The sequence below is a fragment of the Lissotriton vulgaris genome, chromosome 9 (genome assembly GCF_964263255.1).
Source record: "Lissotriton vulgaris chromosome 9, aLisVul1.2, whole genome shotgun sequence".
Lineage (NCBI taxonomy): Eukaryota > Metazoa > Chordata > Amphibia > Caudata > Salamandridae > Lissotriton > Lissotriton vulgaris.
Window position 1 is genome coordinate 968,365,586 of NC_141697.1, and position 26,893 is coordinate 968,392,478.

General features: G+C 39.9%; 1 protein-coding gene across 1 annotated transcript in view; it reads left to right on the top strand.

Moving 5' to 3' along the window:
* Window positions 1-26,893, top strand: part of DOCK3 (dedicator of cytokinesis 3) — a 1,414,611-nt gene that overhangs the window by 1,269,471 nt on the left and 118,247 nt on the right. The window contains exons 39-41 of the mRNA XM_086938817.1: window positions 66-152; window positions 852-956; window positions 14,442-14,583. Of these exons, the coding sequence (XP_086794943.1) occupies window positions 66-152; window positions 852-956; window positions 14,442-14,583 (334 nt within the window). The remainder of the gene's footprint in view (window positions 1-65; window positions 153-851; window positions 957-14,441; window positions 14,584-26,893) is intronic.

The window sequence follows — 26,893 nt, forward strand, 5'->3', positions numbered from 1 at the left end:
GTATTCCATGCCTTTAATTGCATCTGTTTTGACCTGCATGCATACTTTATGATTTCCCTCTGCAGTGTTGGGAGTTTGGAATACCACTGTGCAGGGAGCTGGCAAATCAGTACGAGAGTCTGTATGACTACCAAAGCCTCAGCTGGATACGGGTAAGAACATGCTATTGCCATACATCCACATTACTATAGATTTCTCTCGACTTCCACATCTTCCCTCTACTTTCCTTTACGTTCACTCCTGTCTTCAGTTGATCCCTTCTTATATTGCTATCACATGTTTAAGTGAGGAAAGCGAAAACATCATGGCTCTTACCAATCTATCCCCTTATTTTTTCTAGCCCATCTCTTTCCCTCGTCATTCTATCTTTTTGATCCATTTTTCGGAGCTCTCACTATTTCCTCTCGCTAATAGGAACACAGTTGTTTTTCCACAGCTTTTCCCTTCATGTTGTTTCTTCTTACCTCCACCATTGTTCAACTTTCTTAATGTTTTTGGGGTTCCATTGCTCCTTCACTGTACATACCTTGCATCACCTTCATTCTGTCACTCTTTACCTATCATTTATTCGCCCCCTCCTTTTCTTGGTGACATTCTTATTCAATACTATATAGAATTCATGGATTTTAAAACTTTGATACCACAAGTAAAGAAAAGTCTAACTCAGTTCCACAGACGTTACAGTGAACTGACAGACCATCCATTTCATGTTATTACTCTTCTTGTTCTATTTTGATATATTCTTCAGCCTGTGGTCTTTGATTGACTTTGAAATCAGGGAAACCATTTCAGCATTCCTGTTGCCATATTGATACTTAGTATTATGTCAACTTGGTTGCTTTTCCTTACAGAAAATGGAAGCCACGTATTATGATCACATCATGGAACAACAGCGACTGGAGCCAGAGTTCTTTCGAGTCGGCTTTTATGGCAAGAAGTTCCCTTTCTTCCTGAGGGTAAGCAATGCACCTGCAACTGCAATAGAGAATAATGACGTGTGTGTGCTTGTGCGCCTGAGTTTCAGGCAGTACTTGATGCACAAATGTTGTATCCAATGCAGAACTGTTTTTCAGTGCCTCAACCTATCAGGTTTACATACTCGTAAAAAGCCCAGAGCATCGTATAAATACATCTGCATAAATAAACCCCATAAATCTTTCAGACTTCTATCTAAAATAGTGTTCATTGCGAATTGCGAAGGTTTTAACTCACTCACTGTTTATGCTAATATATATTGCCACCGTATATTGCTATAGGGTAGGGCCTTGCAGAGTAAGCCGTTGACATCCCTTGCCATCTTTACCTGATATGCTTGTATCCTTGTGGAGATATGTTTATCATAGGCTGGAGTTGTCCCTTATTGGTGAACTTAGGCTGTATTCAAGCCAGATTTCAGGGTGTCCAATGACATCAGTTTGCAAATAATTAATCTAAGTGGGAATCATAGTGAATGGTTGAACTGCAGATGTGGTATGCAACTGTCGCTCGTCGACCAATGGTGAACATCTTGTCACAGGCCCAAGAGTCCCATATGCCTCCTCCAACCTCTGCCCGCACATCTGTACCTTCATGGAGCCTACTTTTCAGACAAAGTGTGAAAACAATAAACTTCTTTGATGCTCCCCTCTCTCAGTAACTGTTGGCAATAGGGAGACCCTTTCCCCCCCAGAGGCCTGTGTTATCAGCAGCCAGTGCCTCTGCTAATCAGAGGGAGCAGGGACACATGGCAATCTCCCTATCTTATTTTTAGTATGCAACCATAAAAAGCATATCCACAACATACTTTCAAAAATGTGACACAGTATTACACAAACGAATAAAACACCCAATGCATAGTGTACATAAAAACTAATGATGAATAACATTTAAAACATTCAGAAAAAAATAAACAATAAAGCCAAACACACAAAGCATTTCATTTCAAATAGCACCTATAAAATGAGACACCCTATCAAGAAAATAGACTAAAGGGCCCTTATCATCAACTGCCGAAAGGGAAAATACAAGTAAAAGAAAAAGTTATCTTAGAAAAAGAGTAAAATTTACAGGATTACATTGTAAACTCCCGTACAATGTAAAACAGGGAACATTCCCAAACATTAAAAGAAAACCGACTAGATGTACCTAAGTACTCGTACTTGACTCTCAAAGAAAACAATGAAAGAGGTAAAATATCTAAGTATCCTTTGGAAACAGTAGGCAAACGGCAATTACTGGTCCAGGCACACAGGAGCAGCCAGTGTCTGCGGGGTTCTTAAATAGATGGTTCATATCAAGGTTAAACGGAAATTAGAGGTGTGTCAAGAGGCTTATAAGAAAGCGAAAATAAACAGCTAATACGGCTTACCGACTTTAAAAGTGTCAGAACGGTTAGTAGTTGTTTCACACTAAGGTAGAACCGTGCGAAAGCCATGCATTTGCTAATTAGATAAAACTAATTTTAACCACTTTTTCCAGGGGGTGTAATACAGAAGTCCAGTGTCTCATCCAAACCTCTCAAGTGTTGCAGATGTTACAAGAAAATGTCCTTGTCAGACTCCCATGACTTTAGCATGTGTTTTTAGATTTGGAACATGACACCACAGTCTACGGCTCCTGCATAGACTTAGACCTTATGATTTCCAAAGCTGGTCGTGTTCAGGGCAGCTCTTTCCCCCTCTAGGCCACTTCCCACTAATGAGCTGAATCCTGTGGACTTTGGGCCTTATTTAGATCTCTGCGAATGGAATATACAGTCCACCGTATTACGATCTCCATAGGATATAATGGGATTGAATACGACGGACTGGATATCCGTCACATTTGTAACAGAGTATTCCCATTTGCCAAGATAAATCTGGCTTTTAGTGAATCGAATGGATTGGACATTAACATTTCCTGACACTATGTCTCAGGGGGCTTGAGCCAAAGCACCTAAGAAAAAGTTGAAGCTTACCAAGATTCCTTCTCCCATTCAGTCGGAGCCCCTTTGGCACAGACGCAGACACTGCTGTCTGAGTTGACTCAAAGCCTTCAAAGTCATCTACAAAACCATTTGCCAGTACTGTGCAGTAATTGACTACAAATTACATTTGAAGAGCTATTAATTGCTCTATCAAGCTGACCACTTTTTCAGTCAATGAAGATTTGAAACAAGAAGCTTCCAATTGATATTTGTTTATTAAATTTAATTTGACTTTAAATTTGACTTTTTATTCAGACTTTGTTTTTTGTTTTTTAGTTATATTTGTCAAAAAGAACATTCGCTATATACAACAATATACAATTAATTGGGAGGAGAAACAGGTGAATGGGCCGGGGGAAGGTCAATAGAACATTTTAGACAACATTTAGACACTAGACGTACAATAGACACTAGACAACAAGAACATTGTACAGAACAAAATGAGGTCGGTGGAAGTTGCTGGCGTTATTTTGAACTATTTACAACAAAGCAGCAGTAGTAATCATCGTCCTATATTTAAGTTGGGCTTATTTAGAAACAAATGAAAAAGTATATTTTTCTTTTTGTCACACAACAAAATAATCGGTTTTCTGATGAAGCTTTGCAAAATTCAGCTTATTTATCACCAACGTTTGGCCACAACATTGTACAAAAAAGCCACTACAGTGGCGCCAACATTCAACTACCACCTCAATAGGTCGACGCGTTTCGAATCCTAAATTGATGTATAGGATTCTCTTCAGGACCACACAAACTCAATCTGTGGAAAACAATGAATGGAAACTCTGTCAGTGGAAACGAAAGAAAGACTCTCAAACTTACACTTCGCATCCATACACTCTCAGTATATTACCTGTCAGTAATGTGACTGCAATTTAGGCGTGAAGGTATACTGAAAAGGAGTAAAACAATATGTCTCAGAATCAAAAAGACAAATGGTCGTTTTTATGAAAAAACTGTCGCAGGATTGTTTTAGTACTCACAGAATGTTATTGTGATTAATCCCCTTTCAAGGTGTCCCCGGGTGGTTGGCTTTTCCCAACTCCTAAGTTGTAAGCGAGGGGCGGGCTCGCCTCGTGGATCAATCTAAAATACAAAACAACGGATGAAAGTGTTCCGTTGTGGGCCCTTTGAGACATATAGCACAAGCGGGAGGGCACAGGCAAATCATGCAAAACCGCTCGCGGTTGACTAATGGATCACGGGCGCTGCTTACCTGAGGCTGCATCTTTCTCCTCCGAACTGGGTCGCGGTCAATGGAAAACGCGATACCAGTGGAGCGGAAACGCCTCGTATTTACTCTAGGTTATTTCCGGGTTACAGCAGGGGGAATCCTGGGATTTGTAGTTAGAACAGCCGGAGGGTTCTCCGATTTCTATTCGATGAAACTTCAGGCCGTGTGTGTGACACGGAGATAAGATGCCATAGTTTCAGAAGTGTGTAAGCGCAACCTATGGTAAACGAGAATTATGTTCTTTTACAGACTATATAATTCCGACATTTCGTTTAAGCCTTGCGTGGTTGTATTAAATTTCAAAATTAGCATGGCTTCGCGTTGACGCAATTTGGCCTCTACATCTCCGCCTCTTGGGTCAGGGTCGATTTTGGAGATCACAGTCCATTTCAGATCGTGTTCCCCGTGGAGCTGGTCGATCCAATGTTGAACTAATGGGGCAGTGACCACTTTCCTCTTTATACGTGATTTATGTTGGGACATCCTTTGTCGTACTTCCTGAGTTGTTTTACCTATGTACAACTTGTCACACGGGCATAGGATCCCGTACACCACATTTCTTGATTTACAATTAGTAAATTGTTCATGCTTCCAGGATATTCCTGCATGCTGGAATAGATTCCCTTCCTGAGTGGAAGCACAGCATAGGCATGTGCCACATTTATGATGACCTTTAATAGGTGGCAAGTTCACATAGTCTCTAACTGTCAATGACTTTGGTTTAGGGATTGCTGCCCTGACAATGTAGTTCGCAATACTTTTATCTTTTTTGAATGCAAATAAAGGGTATTGCACAAATTGAGTATTCAGGTCTTTGATTAAATGCCAATTCTGGTGGATCAACTTTTTTAAGAGATTTGATGAAGGGCAATATGTTGACACGCAAACAATCCGTTGTTGTTGTGGTTTCTTTCTCCTCGTTAGTAATTCTTCTCGGGGTGTCCACCATGCTCGTTTGATAGATTGTTTTAATAATCTAGCCGGATATCCACGAGCTTGAAGTTTGTCTTTTAGGACGTTGGCATGATCCATGAATTCGTCTTTGAAGGAACAGTTTCTGCGAATGCGCAAAAACTGTCCTATCGGGAGATTTTGTTTGAGACTTCTCGGATAGTTGCTTGAAAAATCCAATGCTTTGTTGCGGTCCGTGTCTTTTTTGAAAAGGGTAGTGACGAGTCGTCCATCTGCACAGTACACTTCAACGTCCAAGAAGGACATTCTTGTATTTGAAGTTTGTAGTGTGAATTTAATGTCATTTGTCCTGTCATTGATCCAGGTGTGAAATTGGTTCAATTGTTCTGGTGTCCCTGACCATGTGAAGAAAATATCATCTATGTATCTTACCCATCCCCCTATCCATTGGAGGAATGGGTTATTATTATGGATGAACATCTCTTCGTATTGACTCATATAGAGGATCGCCAATTCCGGGGCAAAGGGACAGCCCATGGCGACCCCCTTAACCTGGAAATAAAAGTCATCACCAAACTTAAAATAGTTCTTTGTAAGGGCCAGTTTCGCCAGTTGTAATATAAATTATGTTGGAATTTTCATAGGGCTCTCTCTTTTGTTCAAATAAATCTCTAATACCTCCAAAGCCTGATCCTGGGGGATCTGGGTGTAAAGCGAGACTATGTCCATGCTAGCTAGCATGTCTTGATTTTCAGTGAATGGAATTTGTTCAAGTTTCAATAGAAAATCAGTGGTGTCCAAAAGAAAAGATTTAACCGTGAGAGTAAAGGGCTTCAGAAAAAAATCGATGAATTTTGAGACCGGTTCAAATAATGAGTCGCATCCAGAAATAATGGGTCTGCCTGGAGGGGTATCTGCATTTTTGTGCACCTTGGGGAGCACATAAAACAATGGAATGCGCGGATGTTTATTGGACAAAAAATTGAATTCATTTTTGCCTAGAAAACCTTGTTCGAATCCATTCTTGAGGATCAGGCCTAATTCTTTTTGTAGATCCAGTGTTGGGTCCTTGTTGATCTTACGATAGCAATTCCAATCTGATAATTGTTTGGTTGCTTCTTGGATGTAATTTGTTGTTCCCCATACAACTATTGACCCGCCTTTATCGTTTTTTCAAAGTATGTAACCTCTAAAGAGGTTACATACTTTGAAAAAACGATACTTTCAGCTCTGGCTATACAAGAGAAGAAAAGAAACGGATATGTCAAACCAAATTTATCTCAAGAACAGAAGTTGGCTTTGCAAACTATTAAACAGAATGACAACATTATAGTCAAGCAAGCCGATAAAGGCGGGTCAATAGTGAAAGAGGTAATCTAGTCCTGGTTGGAGTTTCAGTTCATGAATCTCTTCACCATAGCTCAGAACAGGAAGCGTCCTCACATTTGTGCCATACTCTGCTTCGGGCAAAAGACCTTTCAGAATGTGCAGGAGGATGATACCCAGCTAATATTTATTACCCAGATTGAGCAGGGAGGATTTTGTATGCCCATCAGTTGGCAAGCATCATTTTGTCCCCAATCAGAGTGAACCTCCTCTTTTAGCAGGATGGGCAGCTCTTCCACCCCACCCCCTACCTGCTGCAGCTGAACATGTGGAAACTGAGCGGTGTAAGGTAGAGTCCTTTTGCCTCGCCAGTGAAGTTGTGGATGTCATCATGGCCACCAGGAAATCCTCTACAGAATCCATTTATGACAGTCGCAGTAACAAAGTTCTTCATTGTTGAGAATCAGAAGTCCTAGACCCTTTTAAATCCCACCTTTCCAACATCTTTCATTTGTGCTGCCTCTTGCAGAGTATGGCTTGACGGTCACTACAGTTAAGAGCTTGGGCTGCCATATTAATGGTTTGGTCACCATTAGTGGCACATTTTCAAAAGGTTTCCTTTATTTGTTTCTTTCTACTTCATTCATTGTTCCTCAGTGGGATTTTAATCTTGTCTTGACTTTCTAAATGGCATTCCCTTAGATATACTGCACAGTTTGGGCAGCTTATCTTCTTACTTTGAAGTCAGTATTGTTGATAGTGATAACAATGCAGCTTGTAGGCCTGTAAATCTTCAGGCTTCTTAGTTTGCCTACCTTTTACAGTAAGTTGTTAATTTGAAGCTGCCCATTCTTCTTACCCTAGGTGGTTTCTGCCTTTCATTTTAGCCAGTCTCTTACTCTGCCTTCTTTCTTCATGCCTCCTTATCCAACAACACATGAAGAGTGATTGCACAGACCGAAATGAGGAATGTTAGGTCCTATTATTCGACAGGACAGACGGGGTGATCAGATCTTTATGGACCTAAGCTAAGAAGGGGAAACCTGTCAACATAAGAACTATTTCATGTTGAGTCATCCTCAGTATTAGGATGTGTTGGGTCCTAGCCAAAAACTATAATCTGGAGGACTGCTTCCATGACTCTCTTCTGAGGCGAGCTGGTGTCTTACATCTGCTGGGATAGCACATGGTCATCATTATACACTTTTGTCAAATATCATTGCCTCACAATACAAGGACACAATGATGGATACTTCGTAATTAATATATTGCATGCCTTCCTTCCAATAGGAGTGTATGAAATTCACATGATGTACCTTTGCTTAATGACATGAAATTTCAGCAAAAGAAAACTTTTTTTTAAATAATGATAATTTGGCTAAATGCAAATCTGTCATTTTACATGACATTTTAGCATGAAATGAATTTTTTTGCGAAATTTGATGGAAAAATGCATTTTACTCTAAAAATATAGTGTAAAAAGCAACACTGCAAATAACAACTGCTCACGTTCTGTTCCTGTGCAATAGTGGTAAATTCTTACTACAAAAAGGGGTACATTTTCCCTCAAATGCCTCTTACTTACACAAAGTGGCTTAATGGTGTAAATTTGAGGATTTCACATTACAAGCATAATACAAATTATCTGAAATGATGTGTATTATTCAGACGGAATTTACATTCCTCCCAGGCCCAGTTAACATGCACTGCTCCCTTATCCTTCCCGGGTGGATATTGCTTTAGGACTCATTCCTAAAGGAAAGAATCTACAAGAAGATGTACCTGTCAGAAGAAGAAGTTACTTTGGTAATGATTTCGCAGGTGGATAGTAAAACAAGCCAGATTTATTGTATTGTGTTATGTACTCTGTCCATCATGATGACGGAGGACATTATGTCCATCAAACTGACGGACAGAGGAACACACATATTAGGAAATCACCGCTGGCCCAACTGGGATCTTTGTACCTTCAGAGGAACCCCCATCAGAGATCTGGTGTCTGTTGTTGGTTTTGATGGCTGTCCACCAAACATTTAAGCTTTTGAAAGACAAATACTTAATGAAATCAAGTCCAGGGAGGTTATTTAACTAGGTGTTGGGTGTCATTATTTTTATTGCTGTTCATCACTGCTAGGATTTCCCTGGTGGTGATGGATGAAAAAATGGCCATTAGACCATCGGCGTTAACTAGGGCAGGAGTGTGATGTGCTTACTCCGATGGGAAGCACTCGACCAGGCCATTGTAGTAAACATTCCATCAGTGTAGCCAATGGGGGTAACATAAACGGACAAGCTGGGTGGTCTTACTCTAAATACAGTGGGTAGGCTGGGGTTTGGCAACAAGGGCACACTGTCAAATTTGTGATGGAGTACCCTGTCATCCAAGCTTTAACTCTGGCCCTTAATCGTCCCACAGACTCCTCATCACTGTCTCTTGATGAGCTATTGCTGTGCCTAATAAGATCCCATGATATACAAATAAGCTATATGCTATTATTGTCACTGTTGTTGATGCTTACTAGGTTTGTGTCCAAATGCCTCGATAGTGCACAGAACACTGATACCATCACAACCTTTGGTGCCTAATATACTCTCATGGAGCAGTGCCAAATGGGCTTAGTAAAGGCTGAAGTTGTAAGATGCCAACTGCCAGAGCAGGAGAGCTATTACTGGGGAAATGTTTTCCAACCAATCTGACACTAGAGAGGATATTCAAAATATGAGGAATCTCCAGAAAGTTTGTGTTTCCATCAGAAATATTGTTACTGAAGGTAAGTTACTTTTTTTCACAACTATCGGGGGAGTTGCTTTTAACACAAAGACATAAGCCTCATAGTGGGAGTCTCTTTGAGGACCAGTTTGAGGATAATTGTCTGAGACCAGTGGCATGTGCACATTTGTCTTATTTGTTGTCCTACATACCTGTATCCGTTGAGCAAGTTTCTAAAGCTAGGTAGTAGCTGAAAGACAAGTTGTTTACCTTACCCTGTAAAGCTGATATACATATTCTCCATCATAGGAACTTCTTTTATATTCATTGCCATTTAAATATCTCAGTTTGTGTGGAATTTACAGGATGCTAGTAGTAAATTATGTTATTTGTTATGTTTTTGATTAAAAAAGATACCCATCATGATGAACTAGGATTACAAGTAAGTATCCTTTCCTTATACTGAGGTTTTAGATGATCTCCTCAGACATACCAAAACCCATCTGTCCGTGGCCAATAAGCAGATAGCTCTGTTGTTTGAGAAGCACCTCTAGTTTTGTTACAGTTTCCAACATTTGTTGTTGTGGCGGTCAGTACTGCTAGAGGAGATGCTAAGAAGATGGAGTTAAGAAGGTTGAAGAAAAAAATGGGAGGAGCACAAAGGATGGCTTTTCCTTAAAATTTATGAAATATATAGATATGTATATTTTCATTGGAAGATTTTATAAAAAATGGGTCGTTTATGTGGAGGGGTAATGAAGAGAATGGTGAAGACGTGGATTCCAACTATTTAATTGGGAAACTAATTGGAGACATTCTAGCTGCGCTTTTTATGCTCTAAATTAGGTGTTTTTTATTCTAGAAATGTAATTAAGTTGAACATCACTGTTTTACTTTGAATAAGTCATGGTGTTTTGAATTAGATGAATTAGGTTTGTGCGGTTGAAATTAAGTGACATGCCATAGAATCTTCAGCTCCTAGATTCTTTTTGCCTTTACAGTGGCCAGTGTTCTTAACCTTCAAGGTGTGCAGATTTAGGTTTAGGGATTTATAGAGCACATGGGTACCCGCAGGCATCCCAGTGTTATAATAGGTAAGGGAGGCTATCTGGAATGAGAGTTAAGGGAACAGCCATGTTTTAAGTTTCTTTTCAAAAGACTATTCGTTTTCGATCAATCACAACTCTGGGTCCATACTGTTCCAGAGTTTGGGTGCCAGATGTTAAAAGATTTTCCACCCCACCTTGACCTCCTAATTCTGGTGGTGTTCATCAGAAAACTCGACCCTGATTTAAGACATCGGCGAGGTGAGTAGTGGGAGATCAAGGTTCGCAACATGGTCGAACCTCTCCCATACATAGCTCTATGTGCCAGGCAAAGGAACTTAAATTTGATCCTAGTGTGGACAGGAAGCCAGTGTAGCTCTCTAAGGGATGATCAAGCTGACTGATTCCTGGGTATATAGAGGAGCAGTCTAGCTGCCACATTCTGTACAACCTGCAGCCTATTGGTGGCATATTTGGGTGATCCGAGGTATAGTCAGTTTCCATAATCGAGTCTTGATACAACCAAGGCTTGCACCACTAGGTCTACAACTTTATTTATCCTCAAACTTTCTGAAGCATAGGCTTTCTTAATCCTAGTATGGTTAGAGACTTACCTTTCTAAAGTACACCTCTCTAACTTATTATGAAACTCAGACATGTACTTATGACAGCAGAGAGGTTCAGATATCTTGCGTTGACCTGTTCAAATAACAGGCTTTTTCATTATTGTATGTACCCTTTTTTTCCCCATAAGTGCACTATGCTACCCCATGAGTGGTATTCTTCTGCCTGGCTCTCAGTACAGCTTTGCGTTACCTGCACAGGAACCTTATCACTGCCTGTTCCCTGGGTAAATACTGTAGGGACTTGTACTTTTTTAGTACAAATATTAGCGCCTCCATAATTGATTTGGAACCCACAAAACCCTCTTTTTTGCATCACATTATCAAACAGCCATACAAGCTCTTTGTGTTTCATAGTCCTTGTTTATTAATGATGTCATTTCTTGTGACAGATTTAAATCATAGAAAATATGCCACAACTCTCTGTAAGTCTGGATTCACATTTATCTGGGCAAACATGTCCACAGGCATGCTATTTTCATCCTCACTCTCACTTGACTTAGTGGCTCACCTGCATTGTCAGTAGTGAGAAAATCAATCACCTTCCACTCCTTCTGTTAGGGTAGGCAACATTAAAACCTCCCTCAGTGGTGGTGATCTGGCTTGCGCAAAAATGTCCTAAACTTCTTTGGACATTGAGAAGTAAAAGTGGAAGCCACATACATATTTTCATACTCGTCCTCTCATGTCTAACTAAAAGTGACAACCTAATCAATGGGGAAGGATCACTTGTCCCGCATGAACCAGGGTATGCAAGAGGTAAGTGAGGTGTCTCCAGTAAAAAACCCTAATGCACGTGTTGGGAAGTAGTCGTAGCGGTATATCTTGGTTCTCTGCTCTTCATACACATGTGTGCATAATCATAGGGTTAGTTTTTCGTTATGCAGCCTCCATCTGGAGGTTCTTACCCATGGTTAAAAACAGTAGTGACCCAGTGATGTGGACAGTGTACAGTCTAAAATATCCGTATAGCCAGGCAAATTAACTTTATTCAGTCTGGATTCGGATAGCCCCTGTTAGGGGAATGCTAATAATGTGTGTTCTATGAAATTGTCAGGAGTTCAGAGCGCAGTTAGTGAGGTAAAAAATGGCCGACATGTTTCAGCCCAGTCTGCCGGTTAATCGGACTTATGGGCTTTCTTCAGGACCAATAGCAAATCGTGATAGTGGTGCAAGTCTACAATATTCTTGATCTTATTGCAAACAATGTGAGGAATAGGGAAATTATCAACCTGTTTCTTTTCTGTAAGGTCTCTGTTTTCCATGGAGTCTGATAGTGCCACACTTCCTTCGGGTTTAATCAAGGTCATCGAGGGGGCTTCAGCTCCAGTCCTCGTGCATCGCTTATGCTGATACTGCCTCTTGTGACCTGGAACTAAATGTGACACCAGCACGAATGAGTTCCACCTAAGCTAGCAGAGGAGTAAAAGGTGGCTGTGAAAAATGTCTGTGAGGGAAGAAACCCTCCTTGGGAAGTAAGTGCCCCCCTCCCAGTGGTTAGGAAGTAAGTTCCCTCTCACACCCTGGGGGGTTAGTAGTTTCTCAGTGGTAATGCTATGAATCTCCCTTTGTAACTCTCAGCATCCCCTCTTCTTGTCCTGCACCTCCAGGTGATGAGGATGGGCTAGAAACTAATTGAAGTTTCATGCCTAGACATCCAGCTCTTGGTCCGCCAAAGAGTCCAGCGCTTTTTCCAAGTAGAGGTCTTATTCTAGTAGAGATTTTTCATGGATGATGTCTGGTGCCTGCCACCCTGCCAGGCTTGGCAATGCTGAGACATCACAGTGCAACGCTGTTATCTTCACAAGCCAGCTGCTATCTATGTCTAACTCTTCCAGTGTTCTAACCCAACACAATCAAACACGAGCAGTCAGGCCTAAGGACTGAAGCACTGACCCTAAGCATGGGGAAACCATTACCTTACTGCTTCTTAAATTAACCTCCTTTTCCAGAGTGGATACATTTGTATGTCTCCTTCCAGGCCACCAAACGTGTGGATTACCTGGTGCTCAGCATGCAAAGTGCCTGTAGCAAGTTTCATTCTGCATTATACTTGCCCCTTACCTGCGGGTAGGAAAGGAGTCATACACATTCCTCTCATTGTTTATCTTACTTCCAGAGTATGTCCTTCATATGTGATGAGCCAGTTGTGACAGAAGTCATCCTCTCTACCATTTTATATGTCAGCCACTCATGCCATCTAAAATTTTGCCATGCTCAATCCTTTCATCCTTTGAGCTCTGTCAGAGAGTATCCTTCTGGTACTGAAGGTAAAGCTTTTAAAGAGATACTTAGAGCCTTCTTCCTTTCAGTTATCATCCTAGCAAGAGTTTAATGAATGAGCATCTGCAACAAACGTGTTCTCCAAGATTGTTCACAAGAGAATGGTACAAGGTTTTCTGCTAGCTATTATCATACTTTCTTTCCTGTTGCTGAAAAATCAATCCACTGTCTCATGTGTGGGTAGCCTTAGCATAGGTCTGAAGTTGTCATTCCTTTGGGTTAATTTTGTGAAATTCAGAAATATATCTGAATCTTATTGCTCGGAGTAATGATTCAAATAGTATCACTCCATTGATAATCAGCGAGACAAAGAAACTGATTACACACATGACTATTTTTTGAGTAATGACATGGATCCCATGAGCATGATCTTTCTTATTGTTTGTATTTGTGTACATTTCAAGGAAGGCACCTCATAACTTGTGTACGGCTATTTGTCTCACAATTGTTGACAAACAAATAACCAAATATAAATTTTGTGGTCTGACGATCATTAAATAAAAATATTGCTCCATTGGGAGAAAACTTCCTATTACTAACTCCAATGCAGTGATATATTTGTGTAAGATATTTGTGTAAGACAATATTGAGACCATGGTATTCTAGAAACATACAGTTGTGACTATGCATCACTAATACCTTGTAGCAGCGTGTCTGATTTCGTCTGAACCTAAACTTTACTGCTACCATCCTCCAAGGCAGAGACCCTAAACTCTTCTCTACCTCTTCCCCACAAGTATTGCCCAAGGATGTCTTAACTGTTACACCAATATGTCAGTGACATCACCAAATTGAACCCAGACCGTACACTTTCTATGACACTGTGACATTATTATATCGCACTATTTATACCTTATATCACTTATATCATTAACAGATGATAAATTGTTACAACGTCTTTATCGCTGTCAACCCAAGCTCAGGGCCACAACCTGTTCTGCACATGTGCTCCACTGATATTGGGCGTGGACCACCAATTACTTTACACTTTAGCAGACCTCTGAATTTCTAACATCACCCCCAGCTTGGGGGCTTTGAATCTTGACGACCATTAAGTTTCTTGACGACCATTACGTTTCATATTACACGAGAGACATGAAATGTGCAAGAACCTTATCTACAGCAAATAACTACCACTAGGATACACACCTTCTTTAGCTTTGCTTAACTAACGTGTGCTGCGGTAGAAACATCATGAACTGAGCATCCCTCATGTTGATAATTGACATATCACTGATATCCTCAGAGGAAGGCACCATGCCAGCAGTATTTTGGTATATTTAAAACACTCTACGATTGATTCTCTGTTGTGTAAGGTACCTGTATACTCACAATTTTTTTTCTTTATTTGAATCTTTTACAGAACAAGGAATTTGTATGTCGAGGCCATGACTATGAGAGACTAGAGGCTTTCCAGCAGCGGATGCTCAGCGAGTTTCCACAGGCCATAGCAATGCAGCATCCCAACCACCCAGATGATACCATCCTTCAGTGCGATTCACAGTGTATCCTTGGCATCACAAAGACAGGACATTAGGAAAGGAGCTGGTGTGGGTACTGGCACTGCTAAATATTGTGAGTTATAGAAAATGGTTAGCATGGATTCTCACGTCGAACTCGCTGCAAAATCACTGGAATGGTAATTTTTATGATAGTGTTCTCATAATCATAATAACAATTTTATGTTGGTAATTTTCTCTTGATACACTTTGAACCATCTCTCACTGCTGCCACAGAAAAATGTTATTAATACAAGACCAAAGATTCTAAAAGAACATTTAGAAACCGGGAAAGAATATCGGTGGCTACAGGAATGGCATGAGAAAGACATGTGTAGGATACAAACCATTAATCAGGCTATACTTAAGGTGGGTAAATATGCATGTAAAGGTATAGTTAGAATTGGTAATATTTGAAAATTGTCCAACAAATAAATTAGAAACATACAAATTCTGAGTTTCTAAGAAGTCTCTTGTGGCAGCAGTATTAAGACTAGGGAAAGTAGATTCAATGTCTGTCATAGGAAAGGACTTTTATTTACAGATGAAATATATGCTTTTTGGAACAGAGTCATAAGAGCCCTTTCTGGATTTTTGTTTTACAACAAAACTGGTTGAATTTTTAGAGAGGCATGGAATACACTAGTAATTTATTTTGTACTACAAATACGACTTTCATTGATGCAAAATCTTAACATTGTAACTTTTTTATAATTGAAACTATGGTTTCTAAACTCTATCATTCTGGTAGAATTCCTTATTTTGATTCCTCCACAACCTTCACGCTTCAGGAATTGCTACAGAGATAGAGTATTGTTGTGCTTTAGAGCCCCTTGACTTGGTACTTAGTGACATCAAAGATATTTGTTCTCTGCTAAGAAAGGTTATAGGAAATCTTGACAGGGGAGTCTTTTTGTCCAAAATATGGTCTCAGAGTGTTAGTTCCCTTGGAGTCAGTGAGAGCATTCAATCCCTAGGGGAATGCAGGTTCACTGTAAGCGATTGATTAATAACATCTAAACATAAGCCTACCTCCTCCTAAAACAGATCCCTTAGCTCATCCCTGTGGTAGGTACACACAGAGCAGTCAAGCTTAACTTAGGGGCAATGTGTAAAGTATTTGTGCAATTCTTCAAATAATAATATAGTGGAAAACAGCACACAAAAAGGACCCTACACCACGTCAGAAAAAGAGAGTGACTTTTAATAAATAAAACAAGACCAAAATGAGAAACATCTAATCAGTAAAACCAGAGATTTGCAATTGTAAAGATTTTAGTGTAAACAGCGGCAAAAAGCCCAAAGCTTCAACTGTGGATATCTGATTGCGCCAGAGTGGGGAAATTTCACAAGTTCAGGATAATCACAATGAAGTGCAGGCCTGCTAAAGGGACCCAGTTAGGCCCTCTGAACAAAGTACCTTAAATCAAGGTTCGCAGAGCATTGTGAGGATCCGCGGCTGAGACGCATTCCACAGCCAAAGCGATGTGTCTGTCCCAAGGTGTGGCAATGCTGTGATGCGCGGTAATGCGGTGTGCAGTCAGGCGATACATCAGTTCTGAGAAGCTGCAGGGCTGCTATTCTGAGTCCGGCATCACCACTGAGGCTGGCGTCGATGAGGGCATGCAATGAGGATGCGTTGCGCATTGATTGTCCTGAACAGGCTGCGGGCTGAGAAGGTATTTGTGGGTCTTTGCAATGGATGCAGTTCATGCAGCAGCAACAACAATTCAGTTGTGCTTGGGGTTGCTCCACACAGCAGAGGAAATGCACTGGTTCTGCTGAATCCACAGAGGCAGGCCCAGCACCTTATGCCCAGTTGCACTTCTGGGCAGGTTAGACTCACAGATTGTCCAGGTGCTAGGGTCGAGGTTGTCAGAGCCTTCTATTCCTGATACTCAAGTCAGGGAGCCAGCCAACTAGCCCATGTAGTCACTCTGGTCCTTGGTTCAACAGATGGAGGCCTAGTCCTTGCCACCCAGGCAAGAGAGCAGCAGGTGCAAGGTCTGTAGGGCAGCAGTCCATCAGAGCAGCAGTCCAGCAGAGTGGCAGTCGTTTCAGCAGCACGTCAGCCCTTGTTCCTGGCAGAGTATCCACAGGTCCAGAAATGTACTGAAAAGTTGGTGTCAGAGGAACAGTATTTATACCTAGTTGTGCCTTTGAAATTGGGAGACGCTTCTAGAGGCATGCCTTTGAAATGCACAGGTGTCCTGCTTTCCTTACCCTGGCTGCAGACTAACTACAGGTGCAGCCCTTTGTGTTAAGGCAGGACACAGCTTATTTAAGTGTAAGTGGGCTTGTGCCCAGCTCCTCTTTCCCTTCCTGCCAGTGATAGCCCATCCAGGCACACCTAAGCTCCCTATTGTGCTGGGCTATCTTGGAGAATACACAAAGCCCAACTGTCAACTATACCTAGTCATGTAACCCAGAGACAGGCTGCGGGCACCAAATGGCTAAGGCTGGAAAATGCAAACTTTCTAAAAGTGGTAATTTCAAAATTGTAATTTTAAATCTGACTTAATCTTAAGTTAGGATTTTTGTTTACAATTTTAAAGACATCAAACACGAAAAAGGTTACCTGTTCCCATTTGAAAGTTCCAGTTTGTTAAATGTAATCACGTAACTCCAATGTTATCTTATGGGAGGGGTAGACCTTTCAGTAATGGAACACTTCTTTAAGAGTTTTTCACTACCAGGACAGGTAAAACCTAAAAGTATATGTCCTACCTTTCAAATACATTGCACCCTGATCTCTGGCAGTCTAGGGTGTACATTAAGGGTGACCTAAATGTATTCAAAATGAAGGTTTGGATCAGGCAAAATGGTTATTTTTCCAAAGTCGGAATGGCAGTTTAAAAACAAAACTGTAAACACAGGCTGCAATGGCAGACCTGAGACATGTTTAAACTTTTAAACCTTTCCCCCTTCCTTGATGAAAATGATGTGGATACTTGTTGATACTTGCCCTTAGCTTCATCCTGGATTGGAGGAGTCTTGATTCACAAATAATCTTGTTGCATTTAAGCTGTCCTCAACTCACTAGTCCTGAGAAAGACCTGCAGTGAAAGACCTGCAGTGATGGGAGTCCATTAGCACATACATACAGGGTTTAAACATCGACGACAACCTTATTAGTTCATGTTGTTGGTAAACCATCCTTCCAAAAACTAATAATGAGATAGTGTATTTGTTAACCTATTTGATATAAAAAGGATGGGCATTTTTGTAATTGTTTAATGTATATATTTTTTGTATAGTGCTATGTCTAGCACTTTTGCAGCTTGTGTCACCTTTCACCGTCACGTTGTTTATTATTTTGTGTTCACGACATCCGCATACGAAGAAATATTTTTGCATTATTTGGGTGTTTGACTTTAGAAAATACTTAATAATTAATAACATTGTTGTGTTTTGTCTATTTTAATAATTGTACTGTTAGTGTTTTGAATGCAAGGTTAAAGGCCAAATATATTGTTTTCACGCAAAGAAATAGGCGATACCCAACAAAACGCATTTTAGTCTATAACATCTGGTGAGTCTCACTGTGCCCACACCAACACCTCGCACCCGAGCTACAATACCTGACTATAGAGCTAAATCTCAGAGGAACTGAAATACATTCTTTTATATACAGGTGGAAAAACTACATACTTCAATGGAAATGTTTTAACCACTTCAAAAAGAGATAGAAGAAACCACTGTCATTCGTGCTCAAATAATAGGTGTTATTGTTGCAAATCTCAATGGTACTCATTTTCAGCAGGATGAAAGTCTGGGCGGCTCCTTCCTAGATCTAAGCCTCTATGACCTTCAAGTTAGTAATAGTAACTTGTGACCTCCAGGTTAATATTAGATGCAAGTTAGCACAGTCCAGTTTGCTTTGACAGTGCATGTTAGCATTGCTGTAATTAGGAGTGTATGCTAATTATGCCCGTTGTGGTATTGCACTATTTAATATCACCAGTTCTGAGCAGTTTTTTTGGGATGTTAATATTCTACGCCAGGTGTACTCCCAAGTGCAGTGATAATAAACATAACATGAGGATACTTACGAAGAAAAAGCAACAATTTGTATGGTCTTCCGGTCTAGAGAGTGAATTCCAATAATTAAAATTAGAATTGAGTAGTGCTATTCTTCTGCAACATTTTGACCGACATGATCCATCTATTGTAATCATGGCTGCCAGTCAGTATGGGTTGGGTGCCATGCTACTCCAAAGATAAGAGGGAAGGGAAGAAGTGGTGGCCTTTGCATATCGCACTTTAAGAGGTGCGGAGTCCACCTATTCTGATATAGAGCATGAAGCCCATGTTTGTTGATGGTGTGAATCACTACAGGCAATACTTATGGGGATAGGAGTTCATTATCGATTTAATAAATATGTTCACCACGAAGGGAGCCAGCCGTGCAACTCCCCATATTGCTAAGTGGCATTATAGATTGATGGAATTCCATTTGGAAAACATTCCTGGGGCTAAGAATATTTTTGCAGATTGTTTATCCAGGTTGCCCCTTTTTAATGTGCAAGCAGGGGAACAATTGGAGGATCTGTTTTGCATTGTGGCCTCGTTGGCAGAATCCTGTTTTAGTTGCTTTTCAGAGGAAGAGTGAAAAGTTGTGATGGCAGAGGATGAAACAATTTAAGTGGTGATTGGCATGTTAAGCAAGGGTTGGGTATCTAAGGACGGTGAAGTTGGTTCGTTTAAACACAAAATTCTAGATTTAAGTATACATTTGGGTGCTTTGAGAAGAATGGGTTTGTTGGTAGTGCAAGTTGCGTTGCAAAATCAACCTTTGGCTTTAGCTCATGAAGGTCACATGGGCATGAGAGCCATGAAGAGGAGAATAAGAGAAATCTTTTGGTGGCCAGGGATGGATTGGACACTTGAACATTTTGTGAGAGACTGTGTAGCATGTACAGATAGTGACAAAACTCAAGTCACGTTTTCTAGTACTTTTGAAGCCGTGCCAGTTCCTGACAAACCATGGTTCAAGTTAGGTTTAGACATCATTGGACCCAGTGACGGCGACAGTTTAGTCGCGATGGACTATGGCTCTATGTGGCCTGAAGAGAAATGTGTGAAGCTGGCAACACTGAGGAGGTGATATATATTTTCTCCTCTCCTTTTTTTTGAGAGAGGGCGCCCCTGTTGAACTGGTCACTGACAATGGGGTGCAGTGTATGGCCAAGGAGTTCCAAGGGTCCTCTAGGGTTCCAAGGGTGCCATTGGGGCATCAAGCACATCACCACTTCGTTATATAATTCCCACAGTAATGGTTTAGGGGAACATTGTAACAGGGTCATAAAGGACAGCATTCAATTGTCTGTGGCCAATGGATTGAATTGGAAGAAGGAACTTGTAGATTTATTGTGGGCCTTGTGCACTACCCCTAGTGCCGTTACCAAGGTGTCTCCTTTTGCTCTATTGAAAGGTAGAAAGGCTTACACCAAATTAGTAAGGCCTTGGATGCGTGACTGAAATGTACCTAGCAAGAAATGTGAAATGAGAATTGGTGAAGTACAGTTGTGAGAAAGCTCAGAAAAAGTATGCGACCAAGGATCCAATCAAAGGAAGAAAACAAAACAATCTCTGTTCAAAGCGTTCAAAGGCTTAAACTGAAACTAACTGGTCTGGATGCTAAAGGACAATCCAAGTTTTCTAGTCCCATTCAGATCATTACAATGGGAGGCAGATCTGTCAAGCTGAGTGATGAAAAGTGGTGGAATACGGAGAGATTACCCAAAATGGAGAGCTGACTCTGAGCAGATCACGCGTACTACCACGCAAAGTGAGCCTAGTTTGAATGGGTCAGCAAGAGAAAGGAGAACCCCTGTTTGGTTCAAGGACTATGTGAAATGTTAGTGTATTTACTTATGATGCTGTGTTTACCAATGTTGCGCTATAAGTTTTATTCAATTATCTTTTCTTCCGTTGATTGTGAGGGAAGAGATGTGTTGTGTTCTGAGTTCATTGTATTACCACATGCCACCATGACGATGGGTTCTACATTGGAATGGTGGAATGTAGAATGGTCAAGAGTGGAGTTGGTTTCTGTGCCTGCTCTGACCGTTCCTGTACCTCGGTACTTAATAAAGAAGAAGTGTCTTACCGGTGGAATCCTCCTTGACTTCTTTTCAACACTGCACCCCATTCTTCCTGAAAAAGTGTTATTCGGGTGACCTACTTTAACATACCACTCTAAACAAGTACTTTACAGTTTTATATCCTTTGTTCAAATGTCAGTAGTGACTCTAATGCTTCTGTCCACCATTTCTGCAGCTAATGAATGGGATTCTGCTTCATTGCAGCTCAGATTGATGGATGTTTTCTAGTCCCAATAATTATGGTGCACATAAATGTAAATTTGCTTTAAGAGTGACCCAAATATGCATGTATGCCTAGCAGTGTTTGTGCAAAATATCGGATAATATTGAGATTTCACATATATTGTGGACAGGAATATTGAAGGGAAAATATTGTTTTTAGTGTACTTTTTAATATTGTTCTGAAAAATATAAATGTAGGAAATATTGTTGTATAAAATATTTTTTTGAGTGTTAATTAATATGTGATGTATTTATTTTTTATCACTTTGTTATGTTTTTGTTAATTTATTTTTACCTTATTTTTTTTTAGAAAAAATATTTGTTTCTAGATGTAGTAATGTTTTAGAATAATTTTATTAAATCTTTTTTAGAAGTGGGATGTTGGGTTATTAGGGAATAAAAGTGGAGAGTTAAAAAAATATGTATTGAACATTTTGTTATTCTTAAAATAAATGTTATTATAGTTATATTTTATCAAAATTATATTTTGAAAGATTAATATTTTAATGCCATTTATTAAAAAGTTTTATATTACACTTTTTTGGAATATATACATTTAAAAAACACATTTGTATTAAATAGTATATATGCCTTTTTAGGTTGTTCAAATAAAATAAGTATACATTTCTGTTATCTGGGAAAAAAATACTTTTTCAAAATATTTTGATAGTTTACAATATTTGATTTATTAATGTAAAGTATTAAAATTCATATTTAAATGTTTAGAACATTTATATTGATGATTATTTTGTTAATTGAAAAATATGGTATTAGATTTTGTGATGTGCATGAGTGGTAGGAAATATTAAAAGGAATTTTAAGATGCTACATCAGTTCTGTAATATACAGATTTAAATTTATTAAACAGTGTGTTTGAATTAAATGTTGTCTTTTACTGAAATGTTAGAATGTTTACTAGTAAATGTAATTTTCAATTTATAATATTGTAGGTACATAAGTATTTAATGTGAATTGGATTTACAGATTTTAGTGTCCAGTGGCCTTTCTCAAATTAGTATAGATGGAAGTTTGAGTAGTTCAAGTTCAAAAACAAGTTTATTTAGACAATTGTCCATAAAACATTCTAAACATTACGCATTAATTAAAACCTTTAAATGAACCTCCCTCCTGACCACCCCATCCCCATTACATTTCATTTTTTAAAATTCTGTTTAACAGATCGTAGGAACCGAGCAATCCCAACTACCACGTCCAAGTATCACATCTCAGACAGTAACTTTACCGCCTTGTTCCTATGAAGAGCATCATATTTATAAAACAAAGGTCTTAAAAACTTAATCCGATTTGCAAGATAAAAACACAGTCCATAAGAATATGCGTAAAAGTGCATTTGGCCTTCAAAGGGCAGGGCCAAAGTCCACTAATATTTTGCACCCCTATCTTATATGGGTGGGATGAATAGATTGGATTACATCCCACCCTAACCCTTAAGATTTCTTTTCTCAAACCTGGATCTGGTAACTGTGATAAATAAGGGAAAATACAATCCTGGCCAAGTGAGGGTAACGAGAAGCTAATAGATGGTTTCTTCTCTAAATATAATAAATCACATTTTTGCTACACCATAGCAGCAGGTTCTCTCAATACTCGTTTGCCTGGGAAAGTGAGCCAGGTTGTGACTGTACCACTATTTAAATGGAGATTCTTCATTACAGTCATTCTGGTTCTAACGGCCTTTGCCCACGTCCTTTCGCTGCTTTGGCTCTCTTCCCAGCACAATCTAGATATTTTGGCCACCACATCATTCTCCAGCAAGGTGTTGAAGTATCTTAGAGCCCGAGTGGCGGCCGCCATGTTCCAAGATACCAGACTGAACTCTCTCCTTATAGCCTGGACCATGGTATCTTGTGGGAGTGATAGAAGTCTTTTAAGCACTACCCCTTTCAATATGTCCCATTCGTAGGTTGGGTCGAGAGAAAATATCTCTTCTCCATACAGGCCTATCGGTGGAATCTACCCTTCATAGGCCTTTAATAGTGGGATATGCGATAGGCCCCCAATCTACCATTAATTCAGATAAACAGCTTGCCTGCAAAAGGGCCTTCTGCCTAGTGGCATCCCAATGCGCGCCCCAATTTAGATGTTTCCTAAAAGTTAAACCCAGGTATTTATACTGTTCCACTTGTTCCACCACCTGAGAATCAAGATACCAGGAAAAACTCTGCACTTTTTTCCCAAAAAATCATAATTTTCGTCTTTTCCAGATTAATACAAATCTTGTTCTGCTTACTATAAGAGGACAGTGCGTTAAGTTTTCTCTGCAGACCAATTGAAGTGTAGTCCATTGATACCAAATCGTCTGCATAGAGCAGACAAGCAATATGCTGATCCCTAATTTTAGGCGAAAAAGACTTTGATTGGGAAATGGCTGTTGGGAGATTGGCTAAAAATAGACTAAGAAGTAGGGGTGCTAAAACGCACCCCTGACGCAGGCCATTTTTGATACAGATTCTTTGGGACAACTGTCCTGTCTTGTCTAACTCCACCTGAGCCCAATTGCCAGAGTGCAGGGATTGAAGAGCCCCTAAAAGGTGTAGTGGTAAGTTCCAAGCGGCAAGTTTTCCCCATAGAATATCCCTGTCAACAGAATGAAAGGCTGTCCGGAAATCTACAAAACAACTAGACAGCCTTTGATGTTCCTCCACTGCCTTTCGAGTAATAGCCCACAAAGAAAAGCAGTGGTCTATGGTTGAATGACCCTCTCGAAAGCCCTCCTGTTCTAAAGGAATTCTGTTAATTTCAGTGGCCCATTCTTCAATTTTGGCTAGTATGATCTTGGAGAATATCTTTAATGAGATATCCAAGAAGCTTATAAGCCTATAATGCATTGGGTCTGCACCGCTCCCTTTTTTTAGAATCAGTTTCACAATAGACCCCTTCCAAGTAAAGGGGTAGAGGCCAGACCCCCGCCGCCCAACTGAACAAGGTAGAATAAATTGTAGCCCACCAAACAGTATTTGTTTTAATTGTAAGTTTGAGTAGTAAATGTCATCTCTTTAGTGTTTAACACTTTCCCCAAGTTGGTTTAGATAGGAGTGGGAATAATACATTTAGCTCCTTTAATGCCAAACAGCTTCTGCTAGTTGACTTAGATTGGAGTGGGAATAGTAAATGTCACTCCTTTAGGGTCCTACACTTTCCCTGAGTTGGTTTAGATTTAGGTGGGAATAGTAAATCTCACCTCTTAAGTATATGTGATTTGTTTTATTTTGTATAATAATAGGATGTCACACATAATTTATTTAGTTTTTTATCATTTTCAATTTATTGTACAGTTTAACATTTTAACAAATATATTTTTAAAGTAAAAAAAAAGTCATTACAAAGTGACATGAAAAAAATTGTGTACATTTTTTCCTGTGTAAAAAAAAGAAGTGCATAATTTTTTATATATTTGTATAATGTACATTTGGAATTATACAAATTATTAAAAGGTGTAATTATTTTAACATGTTTAAATATTATATATTTATTTATTGTATACATTTTATACTATTATTTAATTTATACTTCACAATTGTTTCAACATTTTGTACAACATTGGCAAGTTTAATATTTTCAAAAATGTATTACATTTTGAATACATGTATAAACTTTTTTAACATGTATTTTTTAGCATTGTTGTAACATTATTTTTATAAGTGTATATTAAATAATTGTATTTTAGTTATACAGTTTTTTAATTTATAGTTTTCAAACTGTATAAACATATTTACAACATTGTTTGACAAGTTTAACATGTATTGAATATTTTTACGATATTTCCCATGGATTTCATTTGGCGGCCATATTATTTACCGCTAACTGCTATTGCTTAGTCTGTTTGTGTTATTTTGGGTCAATTTTCGTGCTATGGTGCTGCTGTTCATCCGTACAGGTACATCCTTATTACAGGTTTTTGAGGGTTGGAGGGATTTAGGATGCATGTTTATATAGGACCTTATTACGAATTTGGCGGTCCTCCTGCAGCACTGCCACCACTGCGCAGGCAGGAGGACCACCAAGCTTGTGATACGCCTGCCCCCCGGATTCTGAGGTGAATCCAGGGCAGGCGGGCAATGCTGTGGTGGTCTCGCGGCTGTGGTAGACTTATAGGAGAGCCTCAAAGCAGACTACTGCATGATAGCACCTGCAGCAAGTCACTGCACGGTGTGGCATGCACCATGTCATGCATGCCACACTGTGCAGGAACAGAGGGGCAATTCCATGGGGGTCACAACATGTGACCCCCCTGCATGCATCCCCAAGCCCAGCAGGGGGCGCTGTAAGAGCTGTCTTTGTTGCATCTCTGCCACCGTTTTCATGTCAGGCTCACCGTCATGAAATAGGCAGTGGAAATGCAACTCGGAATATAACAGAATATTCCTGCCCCTTTCTGCTGTTTCACTGCCAGGTAATGCTGGATACCGACAGAGGCGGCGGTCCTGTGGGGGTCCGACTGTCACACTCGAAATACGGTGGGTGGACCCCTAGTAGTGATGGTGGTTTGACCGCCACAGCAAGTGCAGCGTTCCTAGGACCACTGTACTCGTAATAAGCTACATAGTAGTGTTTTAGCGTGTTTTTGTACATTTTGATTTATTTTGCGTTTCAATAAAATGTGATTTGATTGTATGAAAGTTTTATGCTAGATTTTGCGATGTTATGCTTATTTTGATGATTGAGGGAAAAATCAGTTGACCGCCAGACCCATGGGGGTCCGACGGCCCCATTTACGAGTTGGGAAGTCAGACCGCACTGGGACTGCCAATGCCACCAGGGAACCGCCGTTCCCTGGAGGTGGCTCGGCAGGTGGTGCGTAGCGGGCCTGCCGCAGTCCAGCCAAGCATATTACGAGTTTCCTTTCCGCCGTCAGTGAGATGGAGGTTTCTATTCTATGTCAATCCTGGCAGAGAGGAAACAAAGGGAACCCTAGAGGCCCCCCCATGCCTCCTCTGCTTGTGCATACACAAAGGGGGGCATAACGTGTGTCCCCCTTTGTGCATGCACAAAATTTCCTGCATGACATGGACATTTCAGTCCATGCCATGTAGGAACCTTGTGGGTCATTACAAGTAGGGTGCTTTCTTCAAAGGCACTGCGTCCTTTAAAAGAGGCACCACCCTGGGAATGCCATGATGCCCGCACAACTACAAATAACTTGTAATCTGGGGGGTGGGTGCCACGGCGTTGGAGTACCAGCCACCTCACACCGCAAAAACTCATGATCGGGCCCTAAGTGTTGTGTTTTTGTATATTTAGGACTGTGATCTATTATGCTGGTGAGTTTTTGATGTTTGTTTTACAGGTTTTTGTTCCCCAATGATTTCTATGAGAGTTTGCAGTTTACTTTTTTTGTTTTAAGGAAATCTGTTTTTGTTTATTATAAACCAATGTTTTATTCTTAGATTTCCTGTTTTTTAAGTTTCCTAGAGCAGTCTTTTAAAAGCTATTTTTTTGGAACCTACAGATTTTGGATTACTTCAAGGGATTTCAATTACATTGTTCCTATGTTAGTTTTCGATTTTTATATTTTTTGTGGATTCTCATTGGGTTTTTTTGTGGGGATGGAACGAGATCTGCTGCCAGAAAACTGTGTTTTATTTTTACCTATTGTTACCTATTTTGTATGGGTGGGAAATGTGATATTCTGTATGCTATCTGTATGTTATTGTTAATCACGAACAGCACCCCATACGAACACATACCGAGCTACCTCATATTGGTTATTTGTTATATATATCTGTTTTAGTTACAAATTTAGCCATAGCATATTTTAACGCGAACGCCTCACTTGTTACGAATATATAGTTGTTGTACTTTAACTGTTTTTATATATGTTAACTGTTTTTATATATGTTAACCTTCTACCTCTCCCTTGTTAAGCGCTCTGATACCCAAGGGTCTTGTTCGCGCTATACAAAACTCTATAATAAATAAATAAATAAATAAATAAGTGCAATTGTTTTGAATATCTGCTGTATTTA